Here is a 13,946-nt window from a genome sequence, read left to right on the forward strand (position 1 = left end):
TTTAATTATTTTAATTTTACAATTTTAGGATTTAATTATTAGCTTTTCATCAACTCATGAAGCCCCTGCAGTTTTCTCGTTCATGACAATTAGGTATTTAACTTTTTGCATACTGTTTAGTATCGAAGTATGCATATTCACATATGGGTTTTCTGTTTTCTAATTGCATGTGATCATTTAAATTATACACTGTCCTGAGCTATTTATAAAAAAATAAATAAGCAGGCTAGAATGATGGTTTAAACTATTACAAAATCTATTTTCAGAAGGATCATGACATATTGATAAAATTTATTTCTTCTGTTTTTTGCACACATTAAAATTTTAGACACCCCGCAATCCCAATATCTAAACTTCTAATTTTATTTTTTAAACAAAGTCTTATGAGAAACGTACTTTATGTAGCTCTGCGGATCTGAAATTGCTGGAAAATACAGGACGGTAAGGTGTTTGGATGCTGGTGGGCGGTACATACGGTCAGACTCCCGATCTGACGCAGTGTATCCCGACGCTCAGCATCCTTCAGCGCGCGCAGCATCCGACAACGGCCTGGATCGGGCCAGACACGAGGACACCGCGTACCGTAGAGATGTAGCCATGAATCATCTACATTATATCAACTAAACGAAGGACCGTCGACATTTATTGTTTATTCAACGGCTGTTATTGCGCCCAACCCTAAAAATGACTGAGATCACTGAAATACGCGCGACGTACGGTGAGTATAGCGCAGGCCTGAGCCATCCCGACACGCGTGAAATATGAATATTACGCATTATGGATACACCTGACCTGGTTAAGATAGCACTAATTAGTGATGTGTGGTTTTGGACCGTGCTTGTTGAGCTTCTTAATTCAAGACTATATAACCAAAATCAATAAGCCTATGTTGTTTATGTAGTGATTCATTAAATTGTGAGCGTTTGTGAACGTCGCCATGTTGCTAAAGTGTTTTAATGGAGTGGTGCGCAGTGAGATGGGAGCAGGAATGACGTGATGTCTAATCCGGACTGGACCCGAGGGCTCTTTGTTTGTTAAAAACACACAAGCGCACCGCTGAGATTACAGTCTCCACCCATGTGTCCTCAAAATCGCCAGCTGGACTGTAGGGGCTAGTTGTCACACGGGGAATTGATCACAAAAGCTCTGTCCCAGTTATTAAAAGGTTTGAGTCAAAAGCACAATTATGCAAATGTGTGTTTTATTTAGCAGTGGTCATCCGTGCTGGTTTCAATCATTTATAGTTCAAAACACTCTTATAGGAACATTTAACCTAAAATGAAAATTCTGTCGTAATTTAGACACCCTCATGTCCCATAAGAGTTTCATTTGTATGGACAAAACTTTTTTTTTTTTTTTTTTTGCTCTCAGCTGCTCTTTGACAGATGCCATTTAGGGAAGTGGTTGTCAACCTTTTTGGCTCCAAGACCCCCCACTTTCCACAGCAATATTCAGAGACACCATGTTTTTTTCCAGTCTTTCATGATTTATAGTATAAGTATTAAGGACAAAGACTTTTTAAAAATATTTCTCTTTTTTTACCCACACTTTCTACCCAATCAAATATTTTAGAGTTTGACATAACTTGAAAATGTATATTTCTTATTTAAAAGAGAGAGAGAGATTTCATAAGATTCTACTAATTAGACTCCTTCATATCCCTTCATATCCAGGTTTTTCTAGACAGTGAGAAAAAAACTTGTTGCAGGGATTTCTTAAAATAAAATAAAATAAAATCTTGATTTGAGTTGTTATAGCATATTTTAAACCTTGTTTTTGCTCATTTTAAAGCTTATTTTAACACCCAACTGGGCCCTGGCCCTGTGGTTGAGAACCACAGGTTTAGGGTGTTTGTGGTGTTCAATGTAAACAGACAGTATAAGTGTTGGGGTTAAGAGGATCTTCTCGCCTCTTTTAGATGTGATGGGGCAATTTACAGTCTCTAATTATAGAAGTGGCATAAGGATTTTAAATATTGGTATAAAACAAAATATGTTGGGATTATGTTTAAAACCATTTTGTTTATTCTCAGAATTATACAAAATTGATTTCCTCTATACTACGCCTGAATTAAAACAAATTTGTGAGAACAATTTTAGTAGAGAAGCTGAAAATGGATTAGAACTGTGTTGTCACTGGTTTATATGTTTCACTTTAATCACTAAACTGATATAAAAAGCATTATCTTTAAGGAAATGAAACTTTTTAGGGCTAATGTAAAGGCATAACAGAGTTGTGTCTGAGGGTGTGAGATAACGTGACGGAAAGGAGTGTCCACCTCCATCTGGCATGAGCCTCCAAGTGACGTTTACGCTCCAAACACAGCTTCTTCGCCCACTCTCACTGTGGGCTGCACATGTATACACAGAAGAGGCACCGTGTGTTTTGAATGATGTGCAGAGTCATGTAGGATTTACACAAGGACCCTGTATAGAATCCTGTAAGACAGTATTGAATGTAGACATTTTACAATGGAGGATCTTATCTTGTTTGAGATACAACCAGATAATCTGTGATTAATTTTTTTTATTAATTAAAAATGCTTTGGGTAACAGCTCAAAACCTAAAATCAAAGACTTTTTTAATTTAATATTAATATTTTAAAGTCAGCTTGAAATGGAAATTCACTCTAACTATTTTCTTAATGCAACTTAATGTTCTTACTGTGAACAGTAAGTCCATGCATGTTTATTTTGATTTTTGATCTCATAATCTGTCATAACTCAATCTTCCTGTGAAACAAAAGATTTCTCTCTAATAATTTTTGCACGACTTCTCCAATCATTTAGTCAGCATTCTTGCAATAGACCACATGCATGATTCAGATTTGCCTCCATTCAATCAACAACCAATGCACTAACCAAGCCCCCCCATATTTTTTTCCTTTTTTTGATAATCCATTTCACTTGAATGTACTTAACATGTAAAAAAAAAAAAAAAAAAGTTCTGCTACTACTTCCATTATATCACGACTTTAAATGGGACAAGATGAAGGTTATTCTAGACATTTTGCTGCATCGTTCTGGTATGATTTATCCACACTGAGACCACAGTGCTGGAATAACGTGCAGTACTCATTTCTGTCAGGGTTGGTAAATTGATGTCCTGAATTGATTACACTGCTGTAGACAGTACTGTGTATTGTCATTTTCTGGTATGGGAAAGTCAGAGCATGCATCATTTAACTCATCGTCCTCAGACAGATGTGCTTGTTTGTAATTTAGCAGATTCTTTTGCCTTCTTCAAGGGCGTAACATTGATAGGGCTCTTTTAGCAACCCTCACAGGTCTCTCCTTCCTGCAATGCAATCTGCAATGTTTTAACTAGCAGTGACTTAATCATTAAGCTACCATCACCCTAGACAGATGTATATCTGGTTTTTCTGATATTTGATCACTCTACTGCGTAGACACAGTCTAGACACACCTGTCAGGGCTCTAAAGTAGGCCTGTCACGATAACAACTTTTTGTTGTGCGATATATTGCCCCAAAAATAATTGCGATATTGCAATTGTCATTTTAAAGACCATTTTATGCCACTGAATATATAATCATAATGTAACGGCATAATAATGCAAGAAGGCCAACACACTTCCAAATGACAACAAACTTTTAATTTAAGGGATGTTATTTTGATTTATATGCTGAGAGATACAGGGTACGCCGAAAATACAGACATTGAGATGTCACTGAGAAGTCAGAAGCTTTGCTACTCTCAGTACATTGATTAAAAACAAAGCTGTGGACATGTGTGCGTGCGTGATGTGGGTGTCTCTCCTCTTTGTTTGCGTGTGCTTTTGGTTCATATGTGTCTACGCCCCATGGGATGTTTCCAGGTAATTGTAGCAGCTGTTTTTTTTTTTCTCTGAGCCTGCCAAGTCTTACATCATCTAGCAAGTGGGGTGAGGGTCTTTGTCTGGGGTTGGGTGAGAGTGATGGAGCAAAGAACAACAGAATGGGTGGAGTGCTGGCAAATATCTTTTTCTGTCTGCCTCACGCTGTTAATTTGGGCTGTAGCTCCATCATGCTGTTCTATCTGGGCAGTGATGACTTTTGCTGCCTTTTTTAAAAAGCTTTGTCTCCCTTCACCATAGGGCTGCACGATTATGACAAAAATCATAATTGTCAATTATTCCCTTGAAATTGTAAGTTCGATTATTATACTATTATCACAATTTACATTGAATGATGTTTATACCATTGTTTGAAGCCAATGCATGCCGTATTTTTATATGAACATAAACAAGCTGAAAATACTCTAACTGAAAAACTTTTATTGCTTTTTTTATAGTATTCAGCATAAAGATTCATTGTTAAGCAAATCATGTTTGAGCAGCTCATCTTACATTGGCCATATATCAGCAACAAACAGACGAGTGTTTCCTTTATCTTAGTCTTAATTTAACATGAGGACAGAAAGCTTCAGTAAATAAACTGTCCTTCAGACTTTTATCACTTACTGTAAGTGCAATTATTTTTATTGATTTTATATCAAAAACTTTCAGGTGGTAGAAATAAGTCTCATATGTCCACCAAAACTGCATTTATTTGATCACAAATAGAAAATACAGTAAAAACAATAATATTTTTAAAATAAAAAAATATGATGGCAAAGCTCAAATTTCAGCAGCAATTACTCCAGTCTTCAGCGTCCCGTGATCATTCAGAAATCATTCTAATATGCTGATTTAGTGCTCAAGAAACATCATTTATTATCAGTGTTGAAAACAGTTGAAGGATCCAGTTCAGCAGTTGAAGACTGTTTCATATTTTTTGTGGAAACCTTGATACAGTTTTTTCAGGATTCTTTGATGAATATAAAGTTCAAAAGAACAGCATTTATTTGAAATAGAAATCTTTTGTAACAGTATAAATGTCTTTGCTGTCACTTTTGATCAATTTAACGAGTTCATGCTGAAAAAAGATGTCTTTAAACAACATTTGTAATGTAGCATACCATTTACATCCCAATGACAAACACTCTGATGCAGCTATATATTTACACAGAACCAACCAAGTGTAAATACAAGAATTTTTAATGATATTTTGTAGCTGTGGTGTTGCAGAGTAATACCGGATGTAGTCGTCTCTGTGTGGGATGATTGTGTTCCTCTGCATCTGCGGGTGGAGTGGGCATGAAGTATATATAAAGCGAGTCTGCCGTGGGTTTGTCAGTGTCTGCTTGTTCAGAGCTGTTGTGCTTTCACCATCTAGCACGAGAAAGACTGTTTTATTATTTATGATTTAAGCTTGTGAACATCTCCAGGTATGAATATGCTGTGTGTGTGAATGTAGATAGATGTGAGTTGTTGTTCATCAGTCAGTTTACTCTTCTGTCTCTGTTTTTCTCTTTTAGATATGTCTCCAGTGCTGGCGGGGTTTATCGGTGCTGGTGTGTTGGTCGTTGCAGTCATTGCAGTAATCTTTGTGTGGACTTGCTGTCAAAAACATTACAACAGGACGAACTACAAGCTTCATGGAATCCAATCGGAACAAAGTGATCCTCTCACAGACCCTCCATACAGGTTTATTCACATGCTGAAAGGAATGAGCATCTACCCTGACACGCTTACCAGCAGCAAGAGGATCATACGAATGGCACGCCAGGCCAGATCCCAGACCACCGACGGGGCTCAAAGCAACAAGGGCCGCCCACTGGTGCTCGTAGATATGGACTCGGCAGCAGAAAGTGGCCTGCTGGGAGAGAAACAAATGCAGATGAGGCTCGGGGAAAGTGGCCATGTGGTTCCCAAGCTGGAGAGGGAACTTCCTGTGTGTGCGGATTACTGCTGTCTGGACAGCAGCTCTGCTAGCAGCAGTCAGACCTCCAGTACTACGGTTTCCAACACGGCTACACCCTTCACCCCCGCAGATGAGCCCAGCCGAGGAGATCTCAGCATTGCAATCAACTATAACTTCCCCAAGAAGGCATTGGTGGTCACCATCCTGGAGGCTCGGGGGTTACCGGCAGTGGAAGGCCAGGCGGGGAGTGCCGACCCCTATGTGAAGATGACCATTCTCCCCGAGAAGAAACATCGCGTTAAGACTCGGGTCCTGAGGAAGACTCTGGAACCTGCGTTTGATGAGACCTTCACATTTTATGGCGTGCCATACAGCTCCCTGTCGGATCTCACTCTGCACTTCCTGGTGCTGAGCTTTGATCGGTTCTCACGAGACGATGTGATCGGGGAGGCAATGGTTCCGCTGGCAGGTGTGGACCCGAGTACAGGCCGGGTCCATATTACACAACAGATCACAAAGAGAAGTATGCAGGTGAGAAAGAGCATAAACACACACACACACACAAAAAATACATATGAGCCACAAACTCAGTCTATCTAATTAAACCTAGATCAAATTCAGATTTTTACGACATTATATTGCACAATGAAGTGCATTATAAAGTGCTTTATACATGGAGCGCGAAAAAAAGATCGAAAGCAAGAATAAGAAATGTTTTTTTTTGTACTATTATTATTTTTCATATATATTGTAAAAAATTATAAATAGATATTTATAACAATAGTAACACTTTACAATAAGGTTCATTAGTTAACTGTATTAGTTAATATGAACTAAACATGAACAATACTTCTACAGCATTTATTGATCTTAGTTAATGTTAATGTCAACATTTACTAATACATTAAAATCAAAAGTGGCATTTGTTAACATTAGTTAATGCACCGTGAACTAACATGAACAATGAATAACTGTATTTTCATTAACTAGCATTAACAAAGATTGATAAATACTGTAGAAGTATTGCTCATTGTTAGTTCATGTTAGTTAATACATTAACTAATGTTAACAAATGACACCTTATTGTAAAGTGTTACCAATGTAATAATAACAAGAAATGTAACAATCATTTCCTGCATTCAGTTTGTGCTGGCGCTGTGTGACTGATTCATCTGGGTTCTTTTTATAAGTCTGACACTTGTATGAGCTCAGCATTGATTCACTGTGCATCACTGTCTCATCCTCCTACTGAAGTTTGTAGTCATTGATAAATGTGCGTATCCTCCTGCTCACTGAGTGGGTTTAGATGATGCGTAGACAATCCAGTTGGCACGTACATGAAAGCCTCCTCGTGCCTCCACACAGAACCCAAGCTCTGAAGGATGAGCTGTGAAGATTAACAGAAAACAAGTTATTAACAAGTCATCAGCCCACTCATTTTGTACTTATTATTAATGCATCTGATCAGTTCCTTTGCTAATACACCATGTGCTGAAGAGCTGCTATCACATTATCACTTACCTGCTTATTCTGCAGTTCTTCCATCCAGTGCTGTAGAGGTGCATTGAGAACCCAGGGATATTCTTACATGTATTGTAATGTTGATTCAAGCCAAAGAGGTCTATTCAATAATTATGTTGTCTTAAATACTTAAACTGGTTGTCTCTTTTTAACTTTTGTGTCTGTGTATTTGCATTTCTGCAGTGCGTGAGCCGTGGAGAGCTGCTGGTCTCTCTGTCCTATCAGCCTGTTTCTCACAGACTGAGTGTGGTGGTGTTAAAAGCGAAACACCTTCCAAAATTGGACATCACTGGCCTATCTGGAAGTAATTGTACATTTAAATGATTTTTATTTATTTATTTTTACTGCACTCGTTTAAATGTTTTGGGGTCAGTACGATTTGTTAATGTTTTTAATGAAGTCTCTTATGCTCACCAAGGCTGCATTTATTTGAACAAAAATTTTGATAAATTGCTGAATAAATGTAATGGTTGTTAAAAAAACATTACAGACCCAAAACATTTGACAGTCAAATATACACTACATTCTTAACAAATTACATATTTTTTTAAAATTATAATATATGAAATGAATATTAAAGTATTTTTAAGTCTGTCTTATTTTTAAACCTGTCTTAATTTGTGTCCTAGATCCGTATGTGAAGTTGAATGTGTTCTATGGCCACAAGCGCATTGCCAAGAAGAAAACGCACGTGAAGAAATTCACGCTCAATCCAGTCTTTAATGAATCCTTCATCTACGATGTGCCAGCTGAGTTGCTGCCAGACATCTCTATCGAGTTCCTAGTCATGGACTTTGACCGCACTACTAAAAACCAAGCCTTGGGACGCCTGGTGCTCGGCGCAAACAGCCCCTGCCCCTTGGGAGCCACTCACTGGCAGGAGGTCTGCCAAAATCCACGACACCAAATCTCAAAGTGGCACACGCTCAGCGAATATTAGAGCTTGACCATGCTCTCTCTCCACACACACGCTCAAACACAGGCACACAGGAAACATTTAATGATGAAAGAGAGAGTTTTGGGAAAAGATGCCTTTGTTACCGTCACTACATGGAAGGTAGCTGATTATCAGCAGGACTTGTAAAAAAAAAAAAAACAGAATTGAGCCAACTTTTATGTCGTTGCTAATGCAATGATGGGCCTCGGAAATGCATCTTTTTAAAAGTACACATTTACATTCTCACTCAGTTGCTCACATATACACACACATACACACCGCCTAAACACAAACATACATGACAAATAATAAACGAGACCAAAATAACAAAAAACATATTGACAGACTGTTAGAAGTTTATGAGGTTTGGGATTCTGTAACTGTCCTTATAAAACTTAACGCACGTCTTAATGCACCATATTTCACTCCAGAACAGGACATTGTGTGGATTTGTGATGCTGGCGCACATTAAACAGGCTCTTTTTTCGAGGCATCTGATTTACGGAATTCCACATTATTTAAAGTTAGTGGAAGGAGTTTGTTTTGAAGGAGCTTGTAACGAGCGTCTTATGATATGTACTGATTCTCCACTGTATGAGAAATACACTGTGAAGTGACACAGAGGTTGTATGATCTACGCTAAATTATGATTTGTTCTGTTCTGCTTTGGCTGGAGATGTTTCGGAGATTCCTGCTGTGTCACATTCTCCACAGCTACAAGTTGAGTCATGTGATTGTACAACAATAACCCTGTTGGCAGCACTCTGGGCCTGATTTATTGCTTGTGCAATGACTTCATCATGCACTTTGAGTAAATCTGGCCCTGAATAACTTAATCTGCACTGCTATGCTACAAACACACTCTGAATGTCACCGTCTGTATGAATTTCATACATCAGAGCTTCACTTCACCGTAAAAGAGTGGTTCACTGTTTCGTAGATTGTACTAGCCAATGTCATTAGATGACCTTTTTAAGGTGGATTGGATTCACTTTCATTTTAAATCCTGTGTGATATAGAGATAGACAAAGAGGTGTGTTTGTAGTTTGGAGCTGGAAAGCTCTGGTATATTACGGGGTCATTCAGAGCCCTTTGGTGTGATGTCTGGGAAATGGAAAGACATGTAGCGTTTTATCATTTGTAGTTCATAAAGTCAAGGGGGAAGATGTTCATGTTATTCTATCAATAACAACAGTCTGTTCTTCAAGCATATCTCCTTCACCTCAGTTTCACTTTTTTGTCTTATACCACTTTGTCACATCTCTCTTTTATAATGAGAACTTGTAAAGTCATGGTTTGCCAGTGTGCCTGCCGATAGCCTGGGCCTTTATCTCTGATTGGTGCTTCTCACTGTTAATGAGGTCTGAATCTGGCATAGAGTGTACTGTGTTTTATATGGAGTAAGAATTAAGATTGGGAACCAAAAAATCAGAGCTGATTCCATTACAAAAAAAGAACAAAATACTGGAAAAAAAATCTCCTTTAATGATTATCGCATGTGCATTTTTTGGCTAACACTATTTAAAAAACTCAGTTTCCTGTTTTCTACATTTCCTACACAATTTATTCAGCACAGTGCCACAACACCGCTACTGAATTTACATTGTGAAACATATAGTGAGTATAGTCCAGTGTAGTCCAATTACAGAATAAATGGCTATAGTACACTCTTAATAATGAAGGTTCTTTATTGGCATTGATGGTTCCATGAAGAACCTTTAACATCCATGGAACCTTCCATTGCAAGAAGGTGGGAAAAGGTTCTTTAGATTATTAAAATGTTCTTTACACTAAGAAAAAAAAATGTTTCTTTTATGAAATGTTCACTTAAAGGTTCTTTGGGGAACCAAAAATGATTCTTCTGTAACTATTCAGAATAGTGACTGACTGGTTGTTCATATGACAACATGTAGTTACTGATTGTGTAGTTTAAAGATACATATTATGTGTTTTGTTATTAGTATTTTATAAATATTAATAAAATCACGTGTTTGTTTAGTACTTTTGTCAAATATATTTAAGGTCAGTTATTGGATTGCATTTATATTGCCTGAAAAGACTATTATAAGAATTGTTTTCAATTTACTTATTATTGAAATGAACTCATCAGTTGAAAATTGGCAATGTAATTGCATTTTCCCCAAATATATTTTCCTTAGAAGAATTGTTAATCAGAATTGTCAATCAACTGTTAAAGAACCAGAATCAGAACCGAAACCAGAACATTTACATTATTCTCGTATTTCTATCCCAAGCAGGAAATGTGCCCAAGATTCAGGAGACCCAGCAGAGCAGGGACAATAACAGATTACACAGGAAGTGTCACTTCCTATACATACATCCAAACATTCAAGATCAATTCCCCGCAAATTAACCGCTAGCGGTCAGCTGGTTTTGTGGCACATGGTTTGTCTATCATAGAGATATTAGATTCTAAACTGTAATTCTGGATGGAAAAATGCTTCTTTCCATTCAAGCTTCTTACATGCTCATGCCACACTCCCTGTATAAAAGCGCACCCTATCCACTAAGTAATGTCTTTCGTATAGAAGATACTTTTTTTTGTGTCGGATCACTGATATGACAAAATGGAAAGATATTAAAAGATTCAATCCATGTGACAATACATACATGAAAACAACAACAGATTAAAGTATTAAAAAAAAAACGTGACATACACAATCACTTTGGTGTTCAAAAATTAATTTGCAGGAAACTTCCAAATGTATTAGTGCAAACTAAAAAAATATCTTGTGAATATTTGACATATACTGTACTGCAAAATGCTGTGAGATCTCTGCTAATGTTACACACCCACCTGTATGTTAGTGTTCTTAACACCCACTGAATGTGCTAAATAAACGTGATACACAATTGAATTCTCTCTCCTAGTATATTTTCACTCCAATATTATTTGGATATTTTCAAAATGTGCTTCTGGTTGAGATGGGTCGAATAACATTAAGAACCTTTGGAAAATCAAAATATGCCAATATTAAGGTTGTCTTAAAGTAAATGAATGGTATTAAAGCTAAACCGAAGCAAATATCTGTGGTGTGAGCAGTGACGTCAATTAAAATGAAATATTTTACACCAGTTACTAAATTAACCATGAGGGGTTCTTTTGTCTCCCTCTTATATCACTGATTCAATTATTGATAGTAAAAAATTCTGATATTTAAATGTTATCAAACATGTTTGACTGGGAAATGAAAAAATACAGTAGTGCTCCAGAAGCTTCATGGCAAGTCTGAGAAATTCCCCAGGCTCAAATGATTGTTTACACTTATTAAAAAGTCCAGTTTACTGAGTCATTTTTTAAGTTGGGAAATGAGGCAAACTGATATGAGACTACATGACTCTCCAAAGAGAGTCTTTGTGAAGGGTTTCAATTATGACTTGGCAACGTGAGATGACCTTAATATACTTCATCTCCAATGAAATTCAGATTTTCTTGGAAGAAACCTCAAGCTTCTGGTAGGCCATGCTTCCTCATTCAGTTTCTAAATCAGAACAGGAATGCTGATATAAAGGGGGCTGAACACCCATTAAAACTTTTGAACTGTGACATTAGAATCATAACTGACTAGACTCTCTGTACACAGCAGATATATTCATACATCACAAGTTTAAGTGACATTTAGGTTACATTCTTTGAGATTTGTTGTTCATACAATTTTGTACAATAAATACAACTCTACTCGTCTGTTGATCACAATAAAGATCCAAAGAATAAAGATGGTATAAACGATGGTACGCATGTCCTAGACTATTTTTCATCTGAATCAATGTGAGAAATGTCATATGTGAGAAACAGACACAATCACACTTTGTCACTGTTAGGTAAACCAACAAACTAGCAAACACCATGAAAACGTCTCGGCATACGTAGACTGGCCGCACCCTAAATGAGGGACATCACATGCATCTACCATGAAAAATGACAAAACCATCCAACCAAACCCTCATTTCAGACACAGCAGACCAGGACTGAGACCTAATATAAAGGGCAAATCTAGAAGGTTTGTAATAAAGATATTTTTTATTTCCACATTTCACAAAGGACTCCCTCATTCATCTTAAAGGTAAGAACTGTTGCTGTTTTGACAGTTTTTGACACTTACTGTCTACTCTATAATAACCAAAAGCATGACAAACGCACAATTTGTAGTCACACAACTACTCTCAGAAACTGGTTTATTCTGAAATAGTTTTACAATCTTAATAAATAAAATGTCATTAAAAATACATAATTTTTTTTTATTACAGAATTTGTGCAACATTTTAAATGTATTACCTCGTAACTTTAGCTGACGACCAAAGAGTATCTGAGAGAGATTGATCATTTTGGTTTACTGTAACATAAACATAGACAGGTGCTTAACATATAGAGTCCTGAACCAGGATCAGTTTCCCTTGCATCTTATTTCTTAGATAATGAAAGGCAAGCATGACCTGAAGCATTGGAGACTTGATCAGTGGTCTGTTTCAAATTCACACACGCTTTATAAGTCTAGTATCATGTCTGGTCTTCATCTTAAAATTATTTTTCTATTTATTTCACTCACAACACCATTTTATTAAGGCAGATTATAAATGTGTTTTTGTTGTGACTGTTATCTTTAAAGGGTTAGTTCAGACAAAAATGAAAATTATGTCATTAATTACTCACCCTCATGTCGTTTCAAACCCATAAGACCTTCGTTCATCTTCGGAACACAAATTAAGTTATTTTTGATGGAATCTGAGAGCTGTCTGACCCTGCATAGACAGCAACGCAACTGAAATGTTCCCAAGTCCAGAAACGTAGCAAGGACATCGGTAAAATAATCCATGTGACATCGGTGGTTCATCCGCAATTATACAAAGCTACGAGAATACATTTTGTCAATTAGTTGAGTTTTAATTTATTTAAATTACAATTATTATATTAATTCTATTTTTCAAATAATTTAAATAACCAATTAGAATTTAAATTGAACTAAAACGATACATTATTATATTTTTGCACATACACAAAAAGTAAAGTTTTTTCATTATTTTATTGTTTAAAATGACCTTCAGTACATATATAGTGAGTTTGCCATTTTACCTTAATAGAGTAAGTACTTGAAAAGAATCCATTAAGCGAATTAAGAGACAAGGCTTTAGCTAGATAATTTTGTTTTATTTATAGATATTTTACTTATTGTTAGGATTTATTTTTAATTTATTTATCCATATCAGTAGCCTTTGCTAATTTGAGGTAATCAAAGTTAGGTGATTATTTTTTGTCTGTGTGCATGAGTCATTTTTAAGGCTGATGCTGATGGTTTATGCTTTACTTCAGTTTTGTGCTTTTCTCATTTGTGGTTCTGCACATCTTGGCTTGCTGTGACACTGAATTAGTTGAATCAAGCTACCCTTAAAATGTAGTGACTCAAGATCTTTTGAACAAAAGGTTATAGTTGACTATTAGCTGTCAGAATATCTTTTACAGTTAGCAGAACTTGACTGTCACGTGATATTAACCCATCACATGACAGCACCATACTGTTTTACGCTGGTTAGCAATCCAACTTAAAGGGGTCATATGATGTTGCTAAAAAGAACATTATTTGGTGTATTTGGTGTAATGAAATGTGTTTATCCGGTTTAAGGTTAAAAAAACACATTATTTTCCACATACTGTACATACTGTACACTCCTCTATGCCCTGCCTTTCTGAAACGCGTCGATTTTTACAAAACTCATCGGTCTGAAAAGC

General features: G+C 36.6%; 1 protein-coding gene across 2 annotated transcripts; it reads left to right on the forward strand.

The window, feature by feature from the left end:
- The first annotated feature begins 488 nt into the window (after nucleotides 1–488).
- Nucleotides 489–8,422, forward strand: LOC107717787 (synaptotagmin-11-like). Of its 2 annotated transcripts, none has more exons than XM_016524646.1 (4): nucleotides 489–718; nucleotides 5,357–6,273; nucleotides 7,447–7,573; nucleotides 7,893–8,422. In XM_016524646.1, exons 1-4 carry the CDS (start codon nucleotides 685–687, stop codon nucleotides 8,201–8,203), a joined length of 1,389 nt encoding a protein of 462 aa, XP_016380132.1. In that variant the 5' UTR covers nucleotides 489–684; the 3' UTR covers nucleotides 8,204–8,422. The 2 variants fall into 2 exon arrangements, with proteins under 2 accessions (XP_016380132.1, XP_016380133.1); XM_016524647.1 differs by having other exon boundaries at nucleotides 7,447–7,567.
- Nucleotides 8,423–13,946: the final 5,524 nt, after the last annotated feature.

Source organism: Sinocyclocheilus rhinocerous, unplaced genomic scaffold (assembly GCF_001515625.1).
Source record: "Sinocyclocheilus rhinocerous isolate Xijiao unplaced genomic scaffold, SAMN03320098_v1.1 scaffold1204, whole genome shotgun sequence".
NCBI lineage: Eukaryota > Metazoa > Chordata > Actinopteri > Cypriniformes > Cyprinidae > Sinocyclocheilus > Sinocyclocheilus rhinocerous.

What these genes read in the sequence shown, in the direction of transcription:
- LOC107717787 (XM_016524646.1), top strand. Translation starts at nt 685, where the DNA reads ATGACTGAGATCACTGAAATACGCGCGACGTACG. An exon ending in TGAAATACGCGCGACGTACG is followed by an intron (nt 719 to 5,356) that starts GTGAGTATAGCG and finishes TTTCTCTTTTAG; the next exon opens with ATATGTCTCCAGTGCTGGCG. An exon ending in TCACAAAGAGAAGTATGCAG is followed by an intron (nt 6,274 to 7,446) that starts GTGAGAAAGAGC and finishes GCATTTCTGCAG; the next exon opens with TGCGTGAGCCGTGGAGAGCT.